The sequence below is a fragment of the Lygodium microphyllum genome, chromosome 3 (assembly GCF_053477565.2).
Source record: "Lygodium microphyllum isolate KBCC chromosome 3, Lygodium_microphyllum_v1.1.10, whole genome shotgun sequence".
Taxonomy (NCBI): domain Eukaryota; kingdom Viridiplantae; phylum Streptophyta; class Polypodiopsida; order Schizaeales; family Lygodiaceae; genus Lygodium; species Lygodium microphyllum.
In genome coordinates, this window is record NC_141137.1 from 150,781,647 (window position 1) to 150,794,400 (window position 12,754).

Below are 12,754 nucleotides of genomic sequence, written 5' to 3' on the forward strand. Positions count from 1 at the left end.
ACAGCCCATATACAAGACAACAATGCAAAAACGAAAAGCAAAAACAGGCTTTGAGGTCACAGGAGAAAATCTAATACAAGGGATGTAGTGAAAGAAAGTGCTAGAATCCCATGTATCAAGAAATGAATCTTTCTTCCTCATGCACTCAGAGTCGCCTGTCGCCTGCAATCTCAAATCTCCCACCGTGAATGTGAATGATCTCTATCCAGGTCTTAGAAAGAGACTTTGTTGTTGATATGTCATGTCTCTCAATGGCAAGACGCCATCTAGAGTATAGTATCCCTAAGGGGAGTATCATATGTGCTGAATTCACCAGAAGTCCTGAAGCATACAAGGAAGACATGTTGCAGGCAGTATGCAACTAGCTGCTTAGCAATATTGGCAAGGGCCAAAGCAGATGTTGTGAGTCTTAAGGAAACATGTATAAGGTGCAGATGCACAAAATTTATGTCTTTCTCCTGCAGTGCTGCTGCAATGGGTCTCCAACATATTGCTCAAAGGGCAACTTAGTTGTAAAAGTTCATACATGCAGCTTAACACTAGCATAAATAGCAAGCATCATTAAGCCAGAGATCTAAACCTGTACATAGAGAAGAAAAAAGTTGTAATATACCTTAATGCAGCACTCTCACCATCAACCAACCCTTCTAGAATTGAATCCAAAAGAGCCATTGTATCGGGATTCTCTTTTTGCACATTGGAGGTAAACCAGTGGATAATTTGCATTACTAATCTACTAAAAAGTTCACGTGCCACCTATAATTCATATGCACACACCTACTTAGACCAAGATAAACCTCAATAGCAAGCATTACATGAAAGATGCATATAAAACTTGTGTACCTGCTCTATATCAGCAGCCAGGCGAATGAGAGCAGGAAAAATTTTTCTATAGGTCTTCTCATAGTGAACCTTGACACACCAAAAGAAACAACCATTATCAGAATATTGCAAATATACACAGCACTTACTTTGAAAGTAGGAGTGAGCCTCAATCATACACTGGGGCTGTCCCTATTTTGCCTGCGAGCAGGGCCTTTAGCAGCGTTTCCGATCATCAACAAGCATAAAGCATGAAGGAGCTCAGAGGCAGCCACTTTTGTCCTTCGATCATTTGCCCAAAGTGCTAAATCAACGATCCTTGGTAGCAGTGGATCTGGTTACCATTGTGAAATGTTATGTGTTCCTGTTAGGTTCTCTTAAAAATGAACATTTTTATAGTCTACTCAGTAGAAGGCATTTGTAGAACCTAAGGCATCAGGGATATTTAAGAAAGCGTAGGTCTTTGCATAAGCATCCCTTTAAACCACAGCATTGTTTACTTGAGCAGCGAATTGTTTACACACTAAGATTCTAGAAGCATTCTACTCAGGATTCAAGAATCCTTACCAAGCCAGGTGTCAGCTTTATTATCTCTGAACGGAAGAGTATATTTGACTTGGTCTGTAGTATCCCAAGCTAACCCACCAGTTCCAGACACTTGAAGAAGATTCACATCAGGGACAATAAGATGGGCATGCCTTCCAATACGACCTAATAGTTTCAACATTCTGATCTGAATGAGCCTGAACTTGTCTGGCTGCAGATAGACATTTTTCAAGTATTAAACTAATTTCTCCAACCCTTTTTCCATGACCAAATTGAGTACAGATCTAAGGCACAATTTAAACCAAACAGCTTTTAAATCGCTCCAAAGGATTTGTCATGCCAAATAACCAGCAGGGAAGTGTATTGTCAATCATACATGGCTAACTTTTTCAAACATAACGAATATGTAAGTAAAACTAGTAATGCATGCATTACTATAATCAAACAAGTAAATCATACCTTATTAGGATACAACAGCATAATTACTGGAAGCTCCATGAGATTCATTTATTAGATTATACACAACAACAGTGAACACTCAACAGTCGAGTCTGAAATGTCCTATTCAGAGACATTTATCATATGAGTATAGAAACATCTTGAGATTCAAATCATACAGTTTGGAATGCAACCATGATGTTGATCGCATTGGAATTTCCGGTAAGAGTCCTCTCTTCTCCAACAAACAACAACAATCAGTTCCATAAAAATGAAAAACAACACAATCATCTAACGCAAAATGAGATGTTTAGTGTAGGCTTACAAGAAACAAAAATACATAAATTGCAACAAAAGTGACAGGCCTCTAGTTCTTCAGAAACCCCAACTTGCCATGACATGTTGCAATAACCTAGCATGCATTTCTTTTGCAGTGTATATGCCAAAAGAGGAGGGACTATGTCCCAGGAGTGATGGCTTAGCAGTTAATGGCTCGTATGACAAAAGTAGTTTTTAAAGCTCTTACAGAAGATTGGACAACTGGAACAAACTCAACCCAGACCTGGAAAGGTTTCTTTTCTAGCAAAAATACTTTGCTTCCTGCAGACAAGGGATCTATCATTTTTGTTTGGAGAGGATGGCCAAACATAGATCCAGATCTGGTCACTTGTACAGAGAAGGAATGATAGGATGTATAGGGCCTGAGAACAGACCCATAAGTACAGTCCGAACAAGACAAGCTGCTTACGTCACCCTTGGCAAGCCTCCCACCAACTGCCGCTACAACCTGTGCTGGTCCTCCTGCCCAATCCGCCTCACTGTCCATCAACTCTCCTCCTCTCCCATCATCTCCTGATCACTGGCTGGCGGCTCCCCCTCAATGTCTGCCAGCTCTCCTCCTCTCCAGCCATTGCCTGGCTGGCGGCTATGGGCCACTGCTGTTGTTGCCCAAACTGCCAGCTGCTGGGCTCCTGCTCCTGCCACTGTGCCAGCCTGCTTCGCCACCCCTGGTCCTGCACACCACCATCTTTTATCATCTGCCACCCCATTGCTAGCAGCCACCTCCCTCTCGGCATTTACACCCACTGCCTGTTCCCCTACCCCCTCACCATCATTACTCTTCACCCACCCCTCCACCAGCCAAACAGCTTCCCTGCTGTCCCCCCTCTTTGTTGCAGCATTCACCCCAAATTCTGGTCAGCACCCAGTGTCAGCACCTAGTCCACACAGGTAGTCCCAGGAGATACATACACAATGCCAACCTCTGGTCCAATGCCAGTGAAATCTATGGGTGCCCCCCAATCATGCTCCTTGCTTGTGGTTCTCTTGGAGAGGGAGAGCTCCAAAAGGTCCGCACCACAGAGAAGGAATTGGAGGAGATCGATCTCTTTGGGCAGGTTGTGGATCCACTACCCGTCCAGGCACAGCTCTGTAATCACCTCCATTCGACCTTGCACATTGGCACCTCGCCCATAGCAGAGGTGGTGCTGACAGGACAAGGTATCTTCCTGGTTCATCATACCTCAGTGGAGGCAGCATGAAAGCTCATTGACAACTCCCATATTGTGTTCCAAAGGGGTTATCTACATGATTCCTTGGTGTAGCCGTTTCACAGTCTCCACCTTTGGGCCTCACCACAAGTCCCCAGAGACCTTGTCACTCTCCTCTTCCCAAGTCTTGCAGTAGAGTTCCGCCACTTGGTGCAGGAATTTAGTCGACTTTTTGGCACCATGCTTCCAGTGGTATTTGTGGATGCTGTGACAAGAGCAGGGATGCCAAACATACACAATGGCAAAACCAGATGTCAGAAAATAACCAAAGTACTAGAGATCAAAGCAATCCAAGGCAGTAAGTCCCTTATCAGTCAGTAAATCTTTGTTACTGGCCCCCTTACCACATGGAGGCACATCCAACAGTGGACAAGGATAATTTCACCAGAGTCCAGCATCACCATGTCCCATGGCAGAGGCCAAGTGCCTCCCCAACAGCCCTACAAGAGAGGGCACCCCTGGAGAGCGTCCCCCCCAAGGGGGAACAGCACAGAGCCCCCTGCAGCAGCAACCTCCCCATGAGGAGCACACTTAGCTACTCCCAGAGGAATTTTATCATTGCGAGCCTTGATCTTACATGAGAGTTGCAAGCCATTGGGTGTTACCACATCCATTGGAAATGGGAATCTTTGTGATTTGCAAGACTCGGAACAGCAAGGTGCACTTACTGACTCCTCTAGACAAGCCGAACTACTCCTCCTTCCTCTAGACCGCGCTCCAATGGATGGTCTGACGCAGAGGGGGAGAAGGTCATCTGCAACCATGTGATGGAGAATGTGTTCCAATCGTTGGGAGGCAAGTTTGGAGCTGCTTTCAGACCACTGGACATAAACTGGCAGTCTGGGGTAGACAAAGGCATAGACTTCCTCAATATTGCAGATGATGAGCAGGAGTCCTGGGAGGCATTACTTTCTGCAGTAGATGCCCAACATGTATGGGGAGATCCACACCACAAGCAATGGATCATTAGACTTCTCATGGGGTTAAACGTGATTGGGAGGCCTTCTTCTAGAACAGCTGGACAGGTTTTATGTGGGTGATTGAAATAGCTCCTGCAACAGGCAGATTGGGCAATTGGTGGGAACCACGCTATTGCATCACAACCTGGTTCTTCAATTTCTGGATGCACCTGTCTCCCTTCAAGTGACACACATGCCAAATCCTGGGCATGACTTATGAGCAGGAGGATGTGCACAAAAAAATCAAGCAGCTCTAGGCTAGAACAGTTGAGTAAGATTTGTTATGAGCAGTTACATCCTAGCTTGAGGAGGTGATGGGGCTCACCATTGAGTTCTACATGCAGCTTTGTCAGCAGAAGACTCCTGAACTCTGTAATAGGAGCAGGTGTGGGCCTACATCTCATCTCTAGTGGTAGAGGCGATAAGGCCTTCACTTTGTACACCCTTCACCCAGCAAGAGATGTTTCATTCCTTCCAGCCACAGGACAACCAGAAGTGCCTAGGAGAGGAAGGGCTCTCCAGGGTATTTCCCTTTGCCTACGGGAACAAGATGAACAACCCCCTATTGCTGGCCTTTCAAGAGATTTTTAACTCTACCCGAATGCCAGGGTGCTTGTCTATTGGTTCCGTCTGTCTTCTCATAAAAGGCTCACAGCGGGGGATCCTTCATCTTCTTTTTAAAGGTAAAGAAGAGTGCCCTAGAGAGCCCCTCCTCATATGAGCACTTCTGCCATTCCTGTTGGTGGAAGACACGAAACACCTGCTCAGCAAAGGGTGTGAGGAGTAATTGCCCCATCGCTTGTTGCAGACCATGGGAACCGTAAGAGAGGGCAAGCCCAAGTCTTCCACCCATTACAGGTGGAAACACATCTTGTTTGTTCCTAAGGAAACACAAGTTGAACTGCTAGATGCATCCTTGCCCTCATCCCTGCCATAGTAGTATCCCATACCACTAGGAGGAGCTCCAAGCAGCCTGAGAACAACAGATTGGACTAGGACATGACACATGCTGTCCAAAAATATGACTTGAACTTTAACTGTGCAATGGTCACCATTTTTAACAAGTCTCTAAGTACTTGTGCACGATTGACCACATACCAGCTTTGTATAATAAAGCTGATTGGGTGATTTGCCCGACCATGTAGGCTGACCATGTGACCCTGATTGCCTGCCCTAGCTCCCCAAGTTTTGTGTAACATCCAAACCCCCAATGTAGGGTCTCACACATGATATCAACTATACTCGCGACAAATTGGGGATCCAACAAGAAAGCCTTCTCACAATGATACTCAACATCGTGCACTGTTACATTAAGTACAAGACATCGCAATGGATAATTGACAAGCAAATAATGTTAATCAGAGATAAATTTGTCACCGATCAAACCATGGATCACATATGGCCATTGGTGGAAATACTCAATGCATTTTCATTTCATAGACGACACTATTCAAACACCTATCCACACTTTCTCTTCTTCAGCATTCTTGACACAAAACCTTGCACCCAAGTACCATTTCCAGCTCTATATCAGAGTGCTAGACCTGTTACCACAATCTTACATTAAAGATACTCAATGACATGGTCCCCGACTGCTAACAAGGGAAAATATGTACGTTTCTTGCTACTTTAGACACCCAAGTCTAACAAGTACATCAAGAGTAGCAAGTTAGCCATTGGTAACATTTCTTTAGAACATGAAGTTGAAACTTGATGAAATTTTTGAAGAGTATGGATGACTTGAATGTAGCTTTCCATGCCTTTTTAATGGCTTTCACCAAGTATAGTTAGGCCTTAATTTTCTGATTTTCAAATAACTAAGGCAAAAGCTGGTTATTACTCATAAGGATCAATCTGGACTAGATACTAAGCACAAAGAAAGATAGCTTTGAACTTGGAGCTTTCTCAAACACGGCAACAAAAAGTTAGGACAGCGTACCAACCATTGCAGCTAGCAAAGGCACATCCCTATGTTAATAAGTTGCAAAAAGAATTGTGCCTCTATATGCTGCTCAAATTTTCACTTCCACATTGTATCAAAACAAGGGTACCATTCTGAGATGTATCAAAATACAGTCATCCTGCCACTCCTTCTGACAATGGCCCCATAAAACAACATTATAATTATTTAATGTTCCTTGATGACATTACTGTGTATTAACAAATTCCATATTGATCAAATAAGTAGGGGGAAGAAGTAAATTCGTTCAAGTCTACCTGAAAGAGGGCTACAACATTGTTACTTACTCCACCAATGCCCATTGTGAAAGGTCTACGTACATCATTGTTTATCCAGTTCAGTGCTACATTTTTTCATGACTCTATTTGCTTCATAAAGGGCATACAATGCTCACAAAAACCATCGAAGAGCAAAACCCAATGACAAGGCAATGCACTAGGGGATAATGTGGTAGAAACCTCCAAGGTCAACAGGAGACTGTCATTGATATGGATTGTTCATCTTTGATAAATCTATTTTTAATATGCTTTGTTTATGTTCAATTTTGTAATTGTTTTCTGCATCTTTCACAAGTAATAGTAACTTGTAGCAATGTAGATTTTGTTTCTGCATCAAGCAGACTTTCATTTCTAGCTGTGTGCATTAGGTTCATTTTCTAGTACATCAAGCACAAGGCCCTAAAATGGGACATTCATCCACATTGCCAAATGAGGCAAGTCATTTCCAGATCTTCTAAAGGAATTGTGCTACATCTCCACTGTTAACAAAACAATTTTATTTCTTTTACATAATACAAGCCAACCAAGCATTCTAGTTATTAGCAGGTTGCTGACTACCTGAGCTGTTTCCATTCGCTCCCTTCTGATTCTCCTCAGTTGAGAGACTGGGGCTTTACCAACTTCAGACTCTTCAGCCTTGCTTTCTGATATACTTGATACTGTAAGATAAAGATAACTATCTAAGAAGGGTAGAATATCATGTAAGTGACATTCCAATTCCATTTTCCGAAATGCTATCCACCGTTCTAAAGCATTCATAGCTACATCTGCCAAAGGACTGAATGTAAATTTGTCAAGGATTACCAATATCTTTTATCTGGCTGATTTCAATAAAAAGCACATAAAAACGAATAATCCACAGAACCATAAACAATGGATATCTCAAGCCCATTTTCAGGGCAACTTTTATTGGCTCTACCAATGCTGCTATGCTTATCAAAGCAGGAGGAGCCGAAAGGCAGAGATGTAAACATGATGCCAAAAGCTCAAGTTTATATCGTCGACTAGAGATGAGAACTTCCTCAAGGTACTTCTGAAGAAGATCCTGACAAAGAGCTCGCTCTTCATCAGAAACACTTTCTCCCTCTTTCTCGGCTTTGCTTGCTGAGCCACTGCTCTCCTGCAACTGAAAAGCATACAGATTGACATGTATAGTCATGCAATCTCTTCAAACACTACTCCATGAAATGCCTTTAGTACTCAGCAATCTCAAGTATAAGCTTTGTACCATAATCTCTGCAGTTCCAAAATAACATTGCTGATCTGCAATCCTGATCGTGAGATCAAGAAGCTTATAGAAGCCACTCAGCAGTGGGTAGGAGCTAGACAGATCAACAAGGCACCTTGAAAATGGATAGACCCATTTTTGAAAGAATGATGCAAATTGACTGCAAATTATGAGGTCAAAAAGATCCATAAGCCACATCTCTGTGGAACTACAGTTGAGCCACAGAATGTAGAGATGTCACAAGATAATTGAAATGCTATGCAAATGTTGAAACTCAAACAGGTGTTCTCTTAACAGTTTAGAAAAAAGTGTGTTTTCACATGAAAGAATAATTAACAGAATTGTCAATCTTTAAGCCACAAGGCACAGTCTAGAGCATTCATGCGAAAAGTCTTACTGCAGCCAACAATTGCAAAAACGAAAACATTTTGATTGGCAACATAAGAAGTGATACCAATGCAAGCACGCAATTTTTCAAAATTTTCAAATTAATATTTGATTTACATATTCCTATCTTTGAACCTGTATTTGATGCAAATTTACACTTTCAGTCACCATCAACCCTTGTGTTGTTTTAAAGATTTCCTGTTTGGACCTTCAAATTAAGCTACTTATGTAGACACAGAACTGCTAGAAATGAGAATGCTACTCAATAAAATGCATCTACAGTGCTTGAAGGCCTTCCTTTAGCAAAAAGAAGAGCTATTTTTGCACACAAACAAAAAAACACTTTGAGATCAATTATCATTCACACACAAATAGATCCTACTCGAGTCAGCCTTTATGAAATATTGACAAGATACAATTACTGACAAGATATTCAATCTAACCTGTATCCTCTACATGGAAAGAATTCTCTGTTTGACCTTGTATGTGATAAGAAATTTACTGGTTTGGGCCTAATCAGCCTTGTGTTCTTTAATTCCTGTTTAAATTACCTTGTAAGGGACTTTCAAACCTTAATAAATAGCCAATCCAGAGGTCTATAGTAGCAAACCATGTGTGTCTGTGTGACAGGAACTGCTAGAATCCAGAGTCCTGAGAAAAGCGTATTTCCTCTCCTGATACTCTCCAAACCACCCTGTATCCTATCCCAACTCCCTCAAAGAGTATGGACAATCTCTGTCCAAAACCAAGGAATGATGCTCACTATGACCTATTTATAGCAGTGCCCTTCAGTCCACACTGACCCAGTGTCACAATTGTTTGGAAAAGAAAGGAAGCCTCTTATATATAATGCAAATACTTCGAGTTTTGCGTAGAGCCTAGGTAAATGTGTGTGCAAATTAGGTTGTTTGTGATAGTCATAGTTGCATTCGTACTACGTATGGACTAGTTCGTCCGTATGGTTTGTACCATACGGTATGGTACGTATCTGTACCAAAAAACAGGCTATTTTTGGCCTATGAAGACTAGACCGCACAAGATCTTCCAACTCCCAAGCCTTATGTTTATTATCAAAATTGCATGCTGTTGGGTATCTCACACGCCTTACTTACGCCTACGCTCATATGGGAGTGTGCGGGTGATCACTAGGACACTGGGGCACTTTTTACTCTCGGTAGGAGAGGTTTTTCCCCCAGATTATGTGTACTATTTTGTATGTGCTTGTGGTGCACACTTACGGGCACTTACTGTGTTCGGGTGTGAACAGCCCCTTATAACTCTAAGGTATAAGGGTTATCATTTGTACTTTCAGCTAACACTCTATTCAGTACTATTGCATTGGGTGTCGTGCTCAACTCTGTCTCTCACTCTCACACTGTCTACTGCACTTCAGCTGCACCTCGATCCTCTCCCATCTGACATTTGGTATCAGAGCTCAGCTCAGAGCAGTCTTCAGTCTGCAGTCTGCAGCCCCCGCCAGTTCTGTCCCAGCGCGCCACCAGCAGGCGTGTCGCGTCAGCTGCAGGTGCTGACGTTTGTCAGCGCAGGCTTCTCACTACAGCTGCCCGTCAGCAGCTGCCAGTCAGCAGTCGCTCGTCAGCTCGCGAGCAGCTCGACCAGTCCGCCAGGGCCCTGTTTCGTTCAGGCGCAGTCAACGCCTGATCGCAACCTGCCTGCCCGCTTCAGATTCGCGCAGCCCGCTAATCTGCCTACCGCCGTTGTAAAGCTCCACGTCAGCCTGTCCGCCCGCCCGTCAGATGACCTGCTCCACGTCAGTACTCTACCACACGACCAGGTAAAATTTTCAAAAATTTTATTATTTCAGCCCAGAATAAATTCTGGAAGCGGCGGTTCACACGCAGTTGGCACAGATTTACTGGAAAAGTAAATTTCATGCAAATTTCTGACTGAATGGTCAGAAAATTTTGGGGCTTTTGTGTATTTGGAGGACAGATGCATTTAAACTGCTGATACAGTCACAGACCGACTGTTTTTGACAGAGATTTTGGCAAAATTTTGGGGATTTATTCATAACAGTGTTGCACTGCACTGTTTGCACATTTTGGTTGGAAAGTGCATCAGCTGGATATAAAGACTGCATTCTTACATGGGGAACTTCAGGAAGAAGTGTATGTACAGCAGCCCATTGGTTTTGCAGTTGAAGGCTCAGAAAATTTAGTATGCAAGCTGAAAAAAGCTCTATATGGTTTGAAACAAGCTCCACGAGCTTGGTACGCAAAGATAGATGCTTTCTTGCTTAGTCAGGGGTTTGTAAACAGCCCATCTGAGTCTACCCTTTATGTACATAAAGAGGGGGGATCCATGCTGATTTTGTGTCTATATGTAGACGACCTTTTGCTCACTGGAACACGTGCTGATCAGATTTCAGCATTCAAAAATAATTTACAGCAAACTTTTGACATGTCTGACTTGGGTATTTTGCACTATTACTTGGGCATCCAGTTTGTACATGATGCTAGAGGCATTGGATTATGTCAGTCAAGGTACATTGGGCAACTTCTTGAGAAGTTTGGCTTACAGGATTGCAAGCCAGTTTGTACACCCATGGAACCTGGGCTCAAACTGTCATTACATGATGACAGTGATTTGTTTGATATCCATACTTATGCTCCAGCAGTGGGATGTCTCATCTATCTATGCCACACTCGGCCAGACATACAGTTTGCCGTTTCAGTTTTGAGCAGGTACATGCATCAGCCTCGTATGTCGCATTGGCAAGCTATGAAGCGTGTGTTTCGTTACTTGCAAGGTACTAGAGCTCTTGGATTGCTTTATGCCAAGGGGGGACCACTGCAGTTACATGCTTACAGTGACTTTGATTGGGCTGGTGATTTTGATACTCGTCACTCCACTAGTGGCAATTGTTTCTTTCTTGGCTCGTCATGCATTTCTTGGCTTAGCAAGAAACAATCCACTGTTGCCACGTCGTCATGTGAAGCTGAGTACAAGGCAGCCTTCACTACTGCAGTTGAGTGCGTATGGCTTAGACGCTTACTTGCTGATTTGGATGTATCTGTTACGGAGCCTACTCCTTTATATACTGACAGTCAGAGTGCCATTGCAGTGGCACGGAACCCTGTGTTTCATGCTCGCACGAAACACATAGAGATTCACTACCACTTTGTCAGAGAGAGGCTACATGCAGGTGATATCAGCCTTGTCTACTGTCCTACCACCAGCAATGTGGCAGACATCTTCACCAAAGCTCTTCCACGAGACAAATTTGAAGCATTTCGCGATGCTTTGAATTTGACGCCCTTTGGTGGCGGATGATCCTTGTACACTTGATCACTCTTCACTCCAGGGGGGTTTGTTGGGTATCTCACACGCCTTACTTACGCCTACGCTCATATGGGAGTGTGCGGGTGATCACTAGGACACTGGGGCACTTTTTACTCTCGGTAGGAGAGGTTTTTCCCCCAGATTATGTGTACTATTTTGTATGTGCTTGTGGTGCACACTTACGGGCACTTACTGTGTTCGGGTGTGAACAGCCCCTTATAACTCTAAGGTATAAGGGTTATCATTTGTACTTTCAGCTAACACTCTATTCAGTACTATTGCATTGGGTGTCGTGCTCAACTCTGTCTCTCACTCTCACACTGTCTACTGCACTTCAGCTGCACCTCGATCCTCTCCCATCTGACACATGCCTCTCTCACTCTCTCTCACCCAACTTCCAAGATGAATATGCAATTCCAAGTGCATCCCTCACCCTTGCCCCCCCCTCTCTCTCTCTCTCTCTCTCTCTCTCTCTCTCTCTCTCTCTCAAAAGAATGAAGAGCCTCTTTGTCCATCCACCCTACACTTTGTTTTATTGTATGATGTGTGATGTAATATGTATGATGTATTACGTATACACTCCCATCTATCTTCTGGTAGCGCATTGCACATGTTGCACATGAGGTTTTGCCTCGTTACCCTCACGTATTCATCCTATTGACTCAAGTGGCATTGCTATTATAGCTCTAAACATGTGTTCTATTATCTACAATCCAAAATCACCAATTCTTTTGTTTCTTTTTCATACTAATATTGTACCGTACCTTATAAAATCCTAAGGTACCAATTAGTACCATATTTTATCATACCGTATTGTATTGTACCTTTTGTACCTAACAACCTTGGCCATAGTTGCTTGAATAGAATGTCAAAGTGCGTGTGAAATGCAATGCCCACAAAGCCAAGGTTCCAAGAAATGATGATGATCTTGATTTCTCCACAAACTGGTGGTATGACAAGGCCTTGAGATTATGTGTGTATCAACTTTCAAGAAAGAAAAGAGTTGAGAAAATGCCACAAGTTTGTATCTTGTAAGGTTGATTGCAGTTGTGTGTATGGAGGTTGTGACTCTTAGTGGGAACAAGGGGTGCTACAAAGTCTAAAAGGTTTAGTTTATGCCTTGTATGTGAAGGGGGCCTTGTGCTAATTAAGGTTTGCCTTGTCGCCTTTGTAAAAAGGCTTAATTGAAAGAAAATGAAGATGACTCTATTCAGGAAAGGCCGCCGCCTTGATGGCTTGGCAAAAGGAGAAGCCTCCGATGAGATATGATGTATCAGCTAGGG

The 12,754-nt window shown here is 43.2% G+C and overlaps 1 protein-coding gene across 1 annotated transcript in view; it reads right to left on the reverse strand.

The window, feature by feature from the left end:
- Nucleotides 1–12,754, reverse strand: part of LOC148039041 (uncharacterized) — a 183,147-nt gene that overhangs the window by 68,300 nt on the left and 102,093 nt on the right. Inside the window, exons 14-20 of the mRNA XM_087674909.1 lie at nt 7,782–7,941; nt 7,426–7,679; nt 7,112–7,331; nt 1,390–1,579; nt 1,002–1,156; nt 844–912; nt 614–756 (exon numbers count right to left, since the gene is read on the reverse strand). Of these exons, the coding sequence (XP_087531035.1) occupies nt 614–756; nt 844–912; nt 1,002–1,156; nt 1,390–1,579; nt 7,112–7,331; nt 7,426–7,679; nt 7,782–7,941 (1,191 nt within the window). The remainder of the gene's footprint in view (nt 1–613; nt 757–843; nt 913–1,001; nt 1,157–1,389; nt 1,580–7,111; nt 7,332–7,425; nt 7,680–7,781; nt 7,942–12,754) is intronic.